We start from the raw sequence: 16,735 nt of genomic DNA on the forward strand, positions 1-16,735 counted from the left end.
GCTCACGACTGCGTTCAGCCAGAGCTTTCATCTGAAATGATCTCATACCTGAACATTCCTCTGCTACAATATTCAACATAAAAGAGCCAGAAAAGGTTCCTTTGAGCGACGCCAGAGAAGAACAACTGTCATGATTTGGATGGTTCTCATAAATGACTTGTGTGAGTGTGAACATACTTAAAGAAGACGTCCAAGCCAAAAAACATTTAGGAACCTTTAGTTTTAAAAAAAGGAAGTGATACGGCTTCTACTGTTTCATTTAAAAAGCTCTATAATGTTCATATGATCCACACAGTCACTCTGACAGACTGTAATACACTACAGGAAGCGTAGGGGGCGATACGGCTTCTACTGTTTCATTTAAAAAGCTCTATAATGTTCATATGATCCACACAGTCGCTCTGACAGACTGTAATACACTACAGGAAGCGTAGGGGGCGATACGGCTTCTACTGTTTCATTTAAAAAGCTCTATAATGTTCATATGATCCACACAGTCGCTCTGACAGACTGTAATACACTACAGGAAGCGTAGGGGGCGATACGGCTTCTACTGTTTCATTTAAAAAGCTCTATAATGTTCATATGATCCACACAGTCGCTCTGACAGACTGTAATACACTACAGGAAGCGTAGGGGGCGATACGGCTTCTACTGTTTCATTTAAAAAGCTCTATAATGTTCATATGATCCACACAGCCGCTCTGACAGACTGTAATACACTACAGGAAGCGTAGGGGGCGATACGGCTTCTACTGTTTCATTTAAAAAGCTCTATAATGTTCATATGATCCACACAGTCGCTCTGACAGACTGTAATACACTACAGGAAGCGTAGGGGGCGATACGGCTTCTACTGTTTCATTTAAAAAGCTCTATAATGTTCATATGATCCACACAGTCGCTCTGACAGACTGTAATACACTACAGGAAGCGTAGGGGGCGATACGGCTTCTACTGTTTCATTTAAAAAGCTCTATAATGTTCATATGATCCACACAGTCGCTCTGACAGACTGTAATACACTACAGGAAGCGTAGGGGGTGATACGGCTTCTACTGTTTCATTTAAAAAGCTCTATAATGTTCATATGATCCACACAGTCGCTCTGACAGACTGTAATACACTACAGGAAGCGTAGGGGGCGATACGGCTTCTACTGTTTCATTTAAAAAGCTCTATAATGTTCATATGATCCACACAGTCGCTCTGACAGACTGTAATACACTACAGGAAGCGTAGGGGGCGATACGGCTTCTACTGTTTCATTTAAAAAGCTCTATAATGTTCATATGATCCACACAGTCGCTCTGACAGACTGTAATACACTACAGGAAGCGTAGGGGGCGATACGGCTTCTACTGTTTCATTTAAAAAGCTCTATAATGATCATATGATCCACACAGTCGCTCTGACAGACTGTAATACACTACAGGAAGCGTAGGGGGCGATACGGCTTCTACTGTTTCATTTAAAAAGCTCTATAATGTTCATATGATCCACACAGTCGCTCTGACAGACTGTAATACACTACAGGAAGCGTAGGGGGCGATACGGCTTCTACTGTTTCATTTAAAAAGCTCTATAATGTTCATATGATCCACACAGTCAGATTGCAGTGCATAGGAACATTAAGGATCACTGTAATATATAAGTTTAAGGCTATTGTGAAAAAAGGTTAGTGCAGCATTTTTATAATTTCTTTTCAAGAATCAAATCATAAAACAATTTGAGGTTTCATGAAACACTGGATCATAATAATGGAATTGAATCTGAATGGAATCATGGTGAAATCAGAGATTTCATGATGCACTTTTCATAAATAATTGTAATCAAATCTGATATGAATTGCTGCATTTTAAGAATTCATGAGGCAGTGAATTGTTTGCCAAAGAATTGTCATCAAATCTAATCTGAATCAAATCATGATGAAATCTGAGATTGCATGATGCACAGAATCACTTTGTAAAGAATCATAAGGAAACTGAATCTGAACTGAATCACGAGGTAGTTGGAGAATGAAAGTGAATAAAAGTGACCGAGTGATTCTCACACAGATTAATCTACTCTAAAAATCATTTCTATTTGAAGCCCCAGTTTTGATGCAGCCCGAAATCTACCACGTCATCTGGGTTGGAGACAAACTCTACAAAAGGAGGACCAGTGTAAACATTACATGACATAAACCGGCCCAGAGAAACAGAGGAATGTGTTTGCTGAACTTATTAGTCTGTGAGCTCCTCGAGAAAAAAGGCCCGTCAAACATTACAGCATTAAAAACATAAAGCTTCTCTACAAAGAAGATTTCCAAACATGGTCTGCGAAGCTCAAGGTTTACCGCTGGGGTCTAATTTAGCACACTTTACCCAACAGTACCACAAATCCAATAAGGTATCGGTCAGACAGCCGCGGCTTAACGAGCCAGAAGAGCAGATATTAAGACAAACCACCAATTTGTGGCTCTTCCTCGCGAAGAATCGTCGCGTCCGTGAACTCCCACAGTCCCTGTGATCATATCCGTCTCTCCGACCGTGATGAAGTGGACCGCTCGGCGCGAACGTGAAATCATGCTTTTCATAAGTGGCCGCGTCTCACAGTGAGGGTCCAATCCTGCCAATTAAGCCTCCTACCAATATTGACTGAGCTGCAGAGTCCACACAAATCAATTCCTCCATTGTTTCACTCTTCCAATTAGACTCTCACTGTACGGAGCCTGTCTGAGAGAACAGGAGGCCTGGCTGTGTGTTTGTGTCCGTATGTGCTGTTTAACATGTGGCTGTTCATGTTCAAGTGCAAACCTGGGTGGGTTGAGCTCTCAAAAAAACCAAAGGCCTAATTACAACTCTGAATTTGCAATATCTGGCAACGTGCGGCCGAAGCGGAGAGGTAATTACTGCGCTGACACACTTCTACACCGTTCCAGGCTGTAATTAAAATGGCGGCTTCATGGGCACCAATATCGTGTGAACAGTTGTTAATGACGCTTTGCTTGAAGGAGCTATAATGAAATTGTAATGGTGCTGGTAAAGAGGTCAGCAGCAGCAGCAGCAGCAGCAACTAGGGCTGTGAAATACAGCGGGATGCATCAAACTGAAGAGGCAGATTCAACGACATCAATTTCAGAAGTTTGGAATCAATAATATTCAATTCTAAGAATTTTCAATAAAGCACCAAAGCGGTCATTTCTGCCCAAAATAACATCTTTAGGACACTTTCAGATGCAAAATAAAAGAAAAATCGTAACAGATGTTGGTGCATGGTGTATTGTTTTTATCCATCTATTATCTGTATTCCTGTCTGCGAATCGTTCCTCAGATCACATTTGTTCAAAAATAAATGAGGAATAATTTTAGAAATAATTCTTAAAAGTGGCCACATTGAATCAATATGAATCATGGTGAAATCCGAGGTTTAATGATGCACTGAATCAGTACCTAAAAATCGTAATCTAATCGAATCTGAATCGAATCATGCCGACGTTTGAGATGTCACGATGCACTGAATAATTTCCTAGAGAATCATAATCAAATCAAACATAAGTCAGGAGGAAATCTGAGATTTCATGATCCACTGAGTTGCTTATTAAAGATTTAGAATCAAATAGTATTAAAATTTGAGATTTCTTGATCCACCTAATTGTTTCTCAAAGAATTGTAATTCAATCTGGATTGAAATGAGGAGAAATATAAGATTTCACTATGAACTGAATCGCTATTAACCTGTCAAGATCGAATGTGAATCTAATGATGATGAAATCTGGCATTTCATGATGCACTGAATCATTTCCTAAGGAATAATATGAAATCCTGCTGAGGCTCGATGATCCAACTGAACTGAATCATTGGAGGATTCTAAGGATTTTCAATAATAAAATAAAATGTAATAATGTAATAAAATTCATTGCACGATGAACTGAACCGATTCCTACAGAACTGTAAATGAACCATGGTGAAATCTACTGTTTCATGAATTACTGAATCATTTCTTAAAAAATAAAGAGGTCGTAATGAAATTTAAGATCTTACGACAGACTGAATAATTTAGTACAGAATCACAATTGAATCACGGCGAAATCTAACATAAATTAAATCACTGCAAAATTTAAGAAAAGAAATCAATTTCATGCAAAGAATCATTTCCAGAAGAATCGTAATTGAATCAGGGTAAAAATCTGATATTCACGATGCACCGAATCATTTCCTAATGAATCGTAAACAAATCGTCATGAGGTCAGAGGTCAACACCCCTACCTTCTCCCATTCTCGGTCTTTATTCAGCACGATGACCACCAGTTTGGGATGCTCCTGGTATCCGTCCTCGGTGAAGGACAAATCCCTGCCATCCCAGGTCACGTTCATCATGTACCTGCAGGACACACACACAGAGAGCCGGTGACACCCAGAAATAGAGCAGGAAGTCCAAATCCATCTCTGACCACAGCAGGACGAGAAGAAAGGAAGAAAAAACGCTCTGAGTGCTGCAGATATTAATTCTATACGTAAAAGAATCAACATAATATATGAAGGTCGTTTGAAACGTGCAGGGGCAGAAGACAAAAGGAAGAATTAATGACCCATCCAAAAACTAACGACTGACCTAAATCAGATGTCACATTAAGCAAAGATGAAAAATCTGCCAGGGATATTATTAGTATCGTATGAAATCCGCATTTGTCAATGCCACTCGTCCCTTCCAAAGGAGGAGAGAGAGAGAGAGAGAGAGAGAGAGACAGAGAGAGAAAGAGGGAGAGAGAGAGAGAGAGAGAGACACAGAGGGAGGGAGGGAGAGAGAGAGAGAGAGAGAGAGAGAGAGAGAGAGAGAGAGAGAGAGAGGGGAGAGAGAGAGAGAGAGAGACAGAGAGAAAGACGGGGAGAGAGAGAGAGACACAGAGGGAGAGAGAGAGAGAGAGAGAGAGAGAGAGAGAGAGAGAGAGAGAGAGAGACACAGAGAGGGAAAGAGAGAGAGAGAGAGAGAGAGAGAGAGAGAGAGAGAGAGAGAGAGAGAGGGGAGAGAGAGAGAGAGAGAGACAGAGAGAAAGACGGGGAGAGAGAGAGAGACACAGAGGGAGAGAGAGAGAGAGAGAGAGAGAGAGAGAGAGAGAGAGAGAGACACAGAGAGGGAAAGAGAGAGAGAGACAGAGAGAGAGAGAGAGAGAGAGAGAGACACAGAGAGGGAAAGAGAGAGAGAGAGAGAGAGAGAGAGACAGAGAGAGACAGAGGGAGAGAGAGAGAGAGACAGAGAGAGAGAGAGAGAGAGAGACAGAGAGACAGACAGAGAGAGAGAGAGAGAGACAGAGAGAGAGAGAGAGAGAGAGAGAGAGACAGAGAGACAGACAGAGGGTGACAGATGAGGTGTAAAGGTTGTCAGAAACCAGAGGGGAGACAAATAAATATGCAGTGAACAGGAGATGTGTGGACATCTGACAGGGTTCCTGACATTTCAGTGCATCTCTGTGTTCTTGTTCCATCGCTTTAAGTGTGAGACGTAAAAGAACACGTAGCCCCCCTTCACTTTTCACACTAGGCCGCATGCCGTCGACCTAAGGAGGCCTTGGAGGCAGCTTCTCAGTAATTATGAGCCATTTGTTTTAATGTGAGCAGGCAGAGTGCTGAGTAATGCATCTGGAGCTGCACATCTCCACGTTAGACGCCTCACTGAAGTCTGAACACCCCCAGTCAGACAACATTTGTTGAGTGTTAAGTGAACGCGTCCTCTAAAGGGAACAAACTTGGCCTTTTTCTGTAAATATTAGTGCTCAATTTTAATTTATTAGCTGAATTTAACGAATTGAACATAAAAGATACAACATATAATATGCCAGCACCGCTGCACAGGTCACGTGTTTTAATGTGACCCTTATTAGTCCCACAACGGGGAAATTTCTCCTCCACATATAACGCTCTGTTATATATTTTTTTTTCTAGTATGCTAAATTCAGCAAGTACATGGTAATATTGCTTTAAAATGCACAGACGCCTCTGTGGAGGATTATTAAGTTTGTTTTACTTTTAAAAAATCAATGTAATTTGACTCGGGCCACCCAAACCTGCCCCAACATGCAGACGACTGTATCTGGTGCGGCCTTTTCTATCAGTCCAACCTTCGAAGCACTGGCCCATCTCCCACACACTTACACTTCATTACTCTCATTAAAAGTAAAGGTATGTTAATTGACTTCACGGTTCTAGAAAAAAAAATGATTGGGTACAGAACGCCAACATTATGAGGAGGTTCTTAAAGCCCTAAAAAGGCTTCTCACACCTCATTTACAAAAACAGTTAAAGTTTTAAATCCAGCGGGGCAACTTTATCTACTCTTTTCCATTAATAACACGATTTCTAAAATCCGCTGTTCTGATTACAGATGTACTGGAAAGTTTATCACCTCTGCGCAAAATACACTGCGTTGATTATCTAATTAAAAATGAAGCCCCATTGGAGCTGGATTAGTGTGGAAGTCCGGAAAAGTAATATGTAAGTGATTTCACTGGCTACCGACTGTAAAACTACACACACTTGAGATTCATACTGGATTAAAATCACTCCACAATTATTACAGTCAGACTGTAAAACTACACACACTTGAGATTCATACTGGATTAAAATCACTCCACAATTATTACAGTCAGACTGTAAAACTACACACACTTGAGATTCATACTGGATTAAAATCACTCCACAATTATTACAGTCAGACTGTAAAACTACACACACAGCAGATTCATACTGGATTAAAATCACTCCACAATTATTACAGTCAGACCGTAAAACTACACACTGCAGATTCATACTGGATTAAAATCACTCCACAATTATTACAGTCAGACTGTAAAACTACACACTGCAGATTCATACTGGATTAAAATCACTCCACAATTATTACCGTCAGACTGTAAAACTACACACTGCAGATTCATACTGGATTAAAATCACTCCACAATTATTACAGTCAGACTGTAAAACTACACACTCCAGATTCATACTGGATTAAAATCACGCCACAATTATTACAGTCAGACTGTAAAACTACACACTGCAGATTCATACTGGATTAAAATCACTCCACAATTATTACAGTCAGACTGTAAAACTACACACTCCAGATTCATACTGGATTAAAATCACGCCACAATTATTACAGTCAGACTGTAAAACTACACACTGCAGATTCATACTGGATTAAAATCACTCCACAATTATTACAGTCAGACTGTAAAACTACACACTGCAGATTCATACTGGATTAAAATCACTCCACAATTATTACAGTCAGACTGTAAAACTACACACTGCAGATTCATACTGGATTAAAATCACTCCACAATTATTACAGTCAGACTGTAAAACTACACACTGCAGATTCATACTGGATTAAAATCACTCCACAATTATTACCGTCAGACTGTAAAACTACACACACTGCAGATTCATACTGGATTAAAATCACTCCACAATTATTACAGTCAGACTGTAAAACTACACACTGCAGATTCATACTGGATTAAAATCTCTCCACAATTATTACAGTCAGACTGTAAAACTACACACTGCAGATTCATACTGGATTAAAATCACTCCACAATTATTACAGTCAGACTGTAAATCTACACGCTGCAGATTCATACTGGATTAAAATCACTCCACAATTATTACCGTCAGACTGTAAAACTACACACTGCAGATTCATACTGGATTAAAATCACTCCACAATTATTACAGTCAGACTGTAAAACTACACACTGCAGATTCATACTGGATTAAAATCACTCCACAATTATTACAGTCAGACTGTACAACTACACACACTGCAGATTCATACTGGATTAAAATCACTCCACAATTATTACAGTCAGACTGTAAAACTACACACTGCAGATTCATACTGGATTAAAATCACTCCACAATTATTACAGTCAGACTGTAAAACTACACACTACAGATTCATACTGGATTAAAATCACTCCACAATTATTACAGTCAGACTGTAAAACTACACACAGCAGATTCATACTGGATTAAAATCATTCCACAATTATTACCGTCAGACTGTAAAACTACACACTGCAGATTCATACTGGATTAAAATCACTCCACAATTATTACCGTCAGACTGTAAAACTACACACACTGCAGATTCATACTGGATTAAAATCGCTCCACAATTATTACAGTCAGACTGTAAAACTACACGCTGCAGATTCATACTGGATTAAAATCACTCCACAATTATTACAGTCAGACCGTAAAACTACACACTGCAGATTCATACTGGATTAAAATCTCTCCACAATTATTACAGTCAGACTGTAAAACTACACACACTGCAGATTCATACTGGATTAAAATCCCTCCACAATTATTACCGTCAGACTGTAAAACTACACACACTGCAGATTCATACTGGATTAAAATCACTCCACAATTATTACAGTCAGACTGTATAAACTACACACTGCAGATTCATACTGGATTAAAATCACTCCACAATTATTACAGTCAGACTGTAAAATTACACACTGCAGATTCATACTGGATTAAAATCACTCCACAATTATTACAGTCAGACTGTAAAACTACACACTGCAGATTCATACTGGATTAAAATCACTCCACAATTATTACCGTCAGACTGTAAAACGACACACTGCAGATTCATACTGGATTAAAATCACTCCACAATTATTACAGTCAGACTGTAAAACTACACACACTGCAGATTCATACTGGATTAAAATCACTCCACAATTATTACCATCAGACTGTAAAACTACACACTGCAGATTCATACTGGATTAAAATCACTCCACAATTATTACAGTCAGACTGTAAAACTACACACAGCAGATTCATACTGGATTAAAATCACTCCACAATTATTACCGTCAGACTGTAAAACTACACACTGCAGATTCATACTGGATTAAAATCACTCCACAATTATTACAGTCAGACTGTAAAACTACACACTGCAGATTCATACTGGATTAAAATCACTCCACAATTATTACCGTCAGACTGTAAAACTACACACTGCAGATTCATACTGGATTAACATCACTCCACAATTATTACAGTCAGACTGTAAAACTACACACTGCAGATTCATACTGGATTAAAATCACTCCACAATTATTACCGTCAGACTGTAAAACTACACACTGCAGATTCATACTGGATTAAAATCACTCCACAATTATTACAGTCAGACTGTAAAACTACACACTGCAGATTCATACTGGATTAAAATCACTCCACAATTATTACAGTCAGACTGTAAAACTACACACTGCAGATTCATACTGGATTAAAATCACTCCACAATTATTACAGTCAGACTGTAAAACTACACGCTGCAGATTCATACTGGATTAAAATCTCTCCACAATTATTACAGTCAGACTGTACAACTACACACTGCAGATTCATACTGGATTAAAATCACTCCACAATTATTACAGTCAGACTGTAAATCTACACACTGCAGATTCATACTGGATTAAAATCACTCCACAATTATTACCATCAGACCGTAAAACTACACACTGCAGATTCATACTGGATTAAAATCACTCCACAATTATTACAGTCAGACTGTAAAACTACACACACTGCAGATTCATACTGGATTAAAATCACTCCACAATTATTACAGTCAGACTGTAAATCTACACACTGCAGATTCATACTGGATTAAAATCACTCCACAATTATTACCATCAGACCGTAAAACTACACACTGCAGATTCATACTGGATTAAAATCACTCCACAATTATTACCATCAGACTGTAAAACTACACACACTGCAGATTCATACTGGATTAAAATCACTCCACAATTATTACAGTCAGACTGTAAATCTACACACACTGCAGATTCATACTGGATTAAAAACACTCCACAATTATTACAGTCAGACTGTAAAACTACACACACTGCAGATTCATACTGGATTAAAATCTCTCCACAATTATTACAGTCAGACTGTAAGACTACACACTGCAGATTCATACTGGATTAAAATCACTCCACAATTATTACAGTCAGACTGTAAAACTACACACACTGCAGATTCATACTGGATTAAAATCACTCCACAATTATTACAGTCAGACTGTAAAACTACACACTGCAGATTCATACTGGATTAAAATCTCTCCACAATTATTACAGTCAGACTGTAAAACTACACACTGCAGATTCATACTGGATTAAAATCACTCCACAATTATTACAGTCAGACTGTAAAACTACACACACTGCAGATTCATACTGGATTAAAATCACTCCACAATTATTACAGTCAGACTGTAAAACTACACACTGCAGATTCATACTGGATTAAAATCTCTCCACAATTATTACTGTCAGACTGTAAAACTACACACTCCAGATTCATACTGGATTAAAATCACTCCACAATTATTACAGTCAGACTGTAAAACTACACACTGCAGATTCATACTGGATTATAATCACTCCACAATGATTAGAGTCAGACTGTAAAACTACACACACTGCAGATTCATACTGGATTAAAATCACTCCACAATTATTACAGTCAGACTGTAAATCTACACACTGCAGATTCATACTGGATTAAAATCACTCCACAATTATTACCATCAGACCGTAAAACTACACACTGCAGATTCATACTGGATTAAAATCACTCCACAATTATTACAGTCAGACCGTAAAACTACACACACTGCAGATTCATACTGGATTAAAATCACTCCACAATTATTACCATCAGACTGTAAAAGTACACACACTGCAGATTCATACTGGATTAAAATCACTCCACAATTATTACAGTCAGACTGTAAAACTACACTCTGCAGATTCATACTGGATTAAAATCTCTCCACAATTATTACAGTCAGACTGTAAAACTACACACTGCAGATTCATACTGGATTAAAATCACTCCACAATTATTACAGTCAGACTGTAAAACTACACACACTGCAGATTCATACTGGATTAAAATCACTCCACAATTATTACAGTCAGACTGTAAAACTACACACTGCAGATTCATACTGGATTAAAATCTCTCCACATTTATTACAGTCAGACTGTAAAACTACACACTGCAGATTCATACTGGATTAAAATCACTCCACAATTATTACAGTCAGACTGTAAAACTACACACACTGCAGATTCATACTGGATTAAAATCACTCCACAATTATTACAGTCAGACTGTAAAACTACACACTGCAGATTCATACTGGATTAAAATCTCTCCACAATTATTACTGTCAGACTGTAAAACTACACACTCCAGATTCAAACTGGATTAAAATCACTCCACAATTATTACAGTCAGACTGTAAAACTACACACTGCAGATTCATACTGGATTATAATCACTCCACAATTATTACCATCAGACAGTAAAACTACACACTGCAGATTCATACTGGATTAAAATCACTCCACAATTATTACAGTCAGACTGTAAAACTACACACACTGCAGATTCATATTGGATTAAAATCACCCCACAATTATTACCGTCAGACTGTAAAACTACACACTGCAGATTCATACTGGATTAAAATCTCTCCACAATTATTACAGTCAGACTGTAAAACTACACACTGCAGATTCATACTGGATTAAAATCACTCCACAATTATTACCGTCAGACTGTAAAACTACACACACTGCAGATTCATACTGGATTAAAATCACTCCACAATTATTACAGTCAGACTGTAAAACTACACACTGCAGATTCATACTGGATTAAAATCACTCCACAATTATTACCGTCAGACTGTAAAACTACACACTGCAGATTCATACTGGATTAAAATCACTCCACAATTATTACCGTCAGACTGTAAAACTACACACTGCAGATTCATACTGGATTAAAATCACTCCACAATTATTACAGTCAGACTGTAAAACTACACACTGCAGATTCATACTGGATTAAAATCACTCCACAATTATTACAGTCAGACTGTAAAACTACACACACTGCAGATTCATACTGGATTAAAATCACTCCACAATTATTACAGTCAGACTGTAAAACTACACACACTGCAGATTCATACTGGATTAAAATCACTCCACAATTATTACAGTCAGACTGTAAATCTACACACTGCAGATTCATACTGGATTAAAATCACTCCACAATTATTACCATCAGACCGTAAAACTACACACTGCAGATTCATACTGGATTAAAATCACTCCACAATTATTACAGTCAGACTGTAAAACTACACACACTGCAGATTCATACTGGATTAAAATCACTCCACAATTATTACAGTCAGACTGTAAATCTACACACTGCAGATTCATACTGGATTAAAATCACTCCACAATTATTACCATCAGACCGTAAAACTACACACTGCAGATTCATACTGGATTAAAATCACTCCACAATTATTACCATCAGACTGTAAAACTACACACACTGCAGATTCATACTGGATTAAAATCACTCCACAATTATTACCATCAGACTGTAAAACTACACACACTGCAGATTCATACTGGATTAAAATCACTCCACAATTATTACAGTCAGACTGTAAAACTACACACACTGCAGATTCATACTGGATTAAAAACACTCCACAATTATTACAGTCAGACTGTAAAACTACACACACTGCAGATTCATACTGGATTAAAATCTCTCCACAATTATTACAGTCAGACTGTAAAACTACACACTGCAGATTCATACTGGATTAAAATCACTCCACAATTATTACAGTCAGACTGTAAAACTACACACACTGCAGATTCATACTGGATTAAAATCACTCCACAATTATTACAGTCAGACTGTAAAACTACACACTTCAGATTCATACTGGATTAAAATCTCTCCACAATTATTACAGTCAGACTGTAAAACTACACACTGCAGATTCATACTGGATTAAAATCACTCCACAATTATTACAGTCAGACTGTAAAAAACTACACACTGCAGATTCATACTGGATTAAAATCTCTCCACAATTATTACTGTCAGACTGTAAAACTACACACTCCAGATTCATACTGGATTAAAATCACTCCACAATTATTACAGTCAGACTGTAAAACTACACACTGCAGATTCATACTGGATTATAATCACTCCACAATGATTACAGTCAGACTGTAAAACTACACACACTGCAGATTCATACTGGATTAAAATCACTCCACAATTATTACAGTCAGACTGTAAATCTACACACTGCAGATTCATACTGGATTAAAATCACTCCACAATTATTACAGTCAGACCGTAAAACTACACACACTGCAGATTCATACTGGATTAAAATCACTCCACAATTATTACCATCAGACTGTAAAAGTACACACACTGCAGATTCATACTGGATTAAAATCACTCCACAATTATTACAGTCAGACTGTAAAACTACACTCTGCAGATTCATACTGGATTAAAATCTCTCCACAATTATTACAGTCAGACTGTAAAACTACACACTGCAGATTCATACTGGATTAAAATCACTCCACAATTATTACAGTCAGACTGTAAAACTACACACAATGCAGATTCATACTGGATTAAAATCACTCCACAATTATTACAGTCAGACTGTAAAACTACACACACTGCAGATTCATACTGGATTAAAATCACTCCACAATTATTACAGTCAGACTGTAAAACTACACACTGCAGATTCATACTGGATTAAAATCTCTCCACAATTATTACTGTCAGACTGTAAAACTACACACTCCAGATTCATACTGGATTAAAATCACTCCACAATTATTACAGTCAGACTGTAAAACTACACACTGCAGATTCATACTGGATTATAATCACTCCACAATGATTACAGTCAGACTGTAAAACTACACACTGCAGATTCATACTGGATTAAAATCACTCCACAATTATTACCGTCAGACTGTAAATCTACACACACAGCAGATTCATACTGGATTAAAATCACTCCACAATTATTACAGTCAGACTGTAAAACTACACGCTCCAGATTCATACTGGATTAAAATCACTCCACAATTATTACCGTCAGACTGTAAAACTACACACTGCAGATTCATACTGGATTAAAATCACTCCACAATTATTACCGTCAGAATGTAAAACTACACACACAGCAGATTCATACTGGATTAAAATCACTCCACAATTATTACAGTCAGACTGTAAAACTACACACACTGCAGATTCATACTGGATTAAAATCACTCCACAATTATTACAGTCAGACTGTAAAACTACACACTGCAGATTCATACTGGATTAAAATCACTCCACAATTATTACCGTCAGACTGTAAAACTACACACTGCAGATTCATACTGGATTAAAATCACTCCACAATTATTACAGTCATACTGTAAAACTACACACTGCAGATTCATACTGGATTAAAATCACTCCACAATTATTACAGTCAGACTGTAAAACTACACACACTGCAGATTCATACTGGATTAAAATCACTCCACAATTATTACAGTCAGACTGTAAAACTACACACACTGCAGATTCATACTGGATTAAAATCACTCCACAATTATTACAGTCAGACTGTAAAACTACACACTGCAGATTCATACTGGATTAAAATCACTCCACAATTATTACAGTCAGACTGTAAAACTACACACTGCAGATTCATACTGGATTAAAATCACTCCACAATTATTACAGTCAGACTGTAAAACTACACACACTGCAGATTCATACTGGATTAAAATCACTCCACAATTATTACAGTCAGACTGTAAAACTACACACACTGCAGATTCATACTGGATTAAAATCACTCTACAATTATTACAGTCAGACTGTAAAACTACACACTGCAGATTCATACTGGATTAAAATCACCCCACAATTATTACCGTCAGACTGTAAAACTACACACTGCAGATTCATACTGGATTAAAATCTCTCCACAATTATTACAGTCAGACTGTAAAACTACACACTGCAGATTCATACTGGATTAAAATCCCTCCACAATTATTACAGTCAGACTGTAAAACTACACACACTGCAGATTCATACTGGATTAAAATCACCCCACAATTATTACCGTCAGACTGTAAAACTACACACTGCAGATTCATACTGGATTAAAATCGCTCCACAATTATTACAGTCAGACTGTAAAACTACACACAGCAGATTCATACTGGATTAAAATCACTCCACAATTATTACAGTCAGACTGTAAAACTACACACTGCAGATTCATACTGGATTAAAATCACTCCACAATTATTACAGTCAGACCGTAAAACTACACACACAGCAGATTCATACTGGATTAAAATCACTCCACAATTATTACAGTCAGACTGTAAAACTACACACTGCAGATTCATACTGGATTAAAATCACTCCACAATTATTACAGTCAGACTGTAAAACTACACACTGCAGATTCATACTGGATTAAAATCACTCCACAATTATTACAGTCAGACTGTAAAACTACACACACTGCAGATTCATACTGGATTAAAATCACTCCACAATTATTACAGTCAGACTGTAAAACTACACACTGCAGATTCATACTGGATTAAAATCACTCCACAATTATTACAGTCAGACTGTAAAACTACACACTGCAGATTCATACTGGATTAAAATCACTCCACAATTATTACAGTCAGACTGTAAAACTACACACAGCAGATTCATACTGGATTAAAATCACTCCACAATTATTACAGTCAGACTGTAAAACTACACACTGCAGATTCATACTGGATTAAAATCACTCCACAATTATTACAGTCAGACTGTAAAACTACACACACTGCAGATTCATACTGGATTATAATCATAGGTTTTCTTGTTAATTAATCAATTTACAGCGGTTTCCCAGACAAAACTGATCGAGCTTAAATTAACATGTTCTCTACAGAGAACTCTCTTATGGAGGGCAGACTTCATCTTTCACTTCTTCCCCAACATGTTACTCTCAGTAAATAAACAGTTAGTGTGCAGTGAAGTGTGCAGAAAGGTGTCTCTGTAGAGGATGTGATCTCTTATTTTCACAAATCAACAAAACATGTTATTTGTGCAGGAGATGGGTGGGCAAACTTTTGCACACGACTATGTTTGATTCGTAAAGAATGTGTTATTTGACAAAGCTGAAGATGTAAACGAGAACCTGCACAGGACTGTAATACAGCAGTCACGCTTCATCATCACTCAGATTAAACAAATCCGTGATGATTACGATAATCAGCCGCATCCATTAATATGTGAACAACCCCCCCACCCCACCCCCCATCCTCTCCCTTCCGCCACCCCCCCCTGCGAACGCTCATTCAGTTGGTCTTTTTAATGCACATATGTGGCAATAATTAGATCTAAGAAATGTTGTAGAACCAGAGCTGGTTTATGCAGAGCCTGACCACTTCCTATTTCCCTCATTATATCAAAACCATGAGTGCAAAACAGCAGAGAGCGCCCATGAGCAAGTCCTCAATGAATGGGAGAAGAGAGAGAGAGAGAAGGGAGAGAGACAGAGAGAGAAAGAGAGAGAGAGAGAGAGAGAGAGAGAGAGAGAGAGAGAGAGAGAGACAGAGAGAGAGAGAGAGAGAGAGAGAGAGAGAGAGAGAGAGAGAGAGAGAGAGAGAGAGAGAGAGAGAGAGAGAGAGAGAGAGAGAGAGAGAGAGAAGGGAGAGAGAAAGAGAGACAGAGAGAGAGAGAGAGAGAGA

The 16,735-nt window shown here is 37.8% G+C and overlaps 1 protein-coding gene across 1 annotated transcript in view; it reads right to left on the minus strand.

The window, feature by feature from the left end:
* The window catches only part of grin2aa (glutamate receptor, ionotropic, N-methyl D-aspartate 2A, a), a 265,531-nt gene that overhangs the window by 89,152 nt on the left and 159,644 nt on the right, over positions 1-16,735 (minus strand). The window contains exon 4 of the mRNA XM_037544960.1: positions 4,251-4,365. Within this exon, the coding sequence (XP_037400857.1) occupies positions 4,251-4,365 (115 nt within the window). The remainder of the gene's footprint in view (positions 1-4,250; positions 4,366-16,735) is intronic.

Source organism: Pygocentrus nattereri, chromosome 14 (genome assembly GCF_015220715.1).
Source record: "Pygocentrus nattereri isolate fPygNat1 chromosome 14, fPygNat1.pri, whole genome shotgun sequence".
NCBI lineage: Eukaryota > Metazoa > Chordata > Actinopteri > Characiformes > Serrasalmidae > Pygocentrus > Pygocentrus nattereri.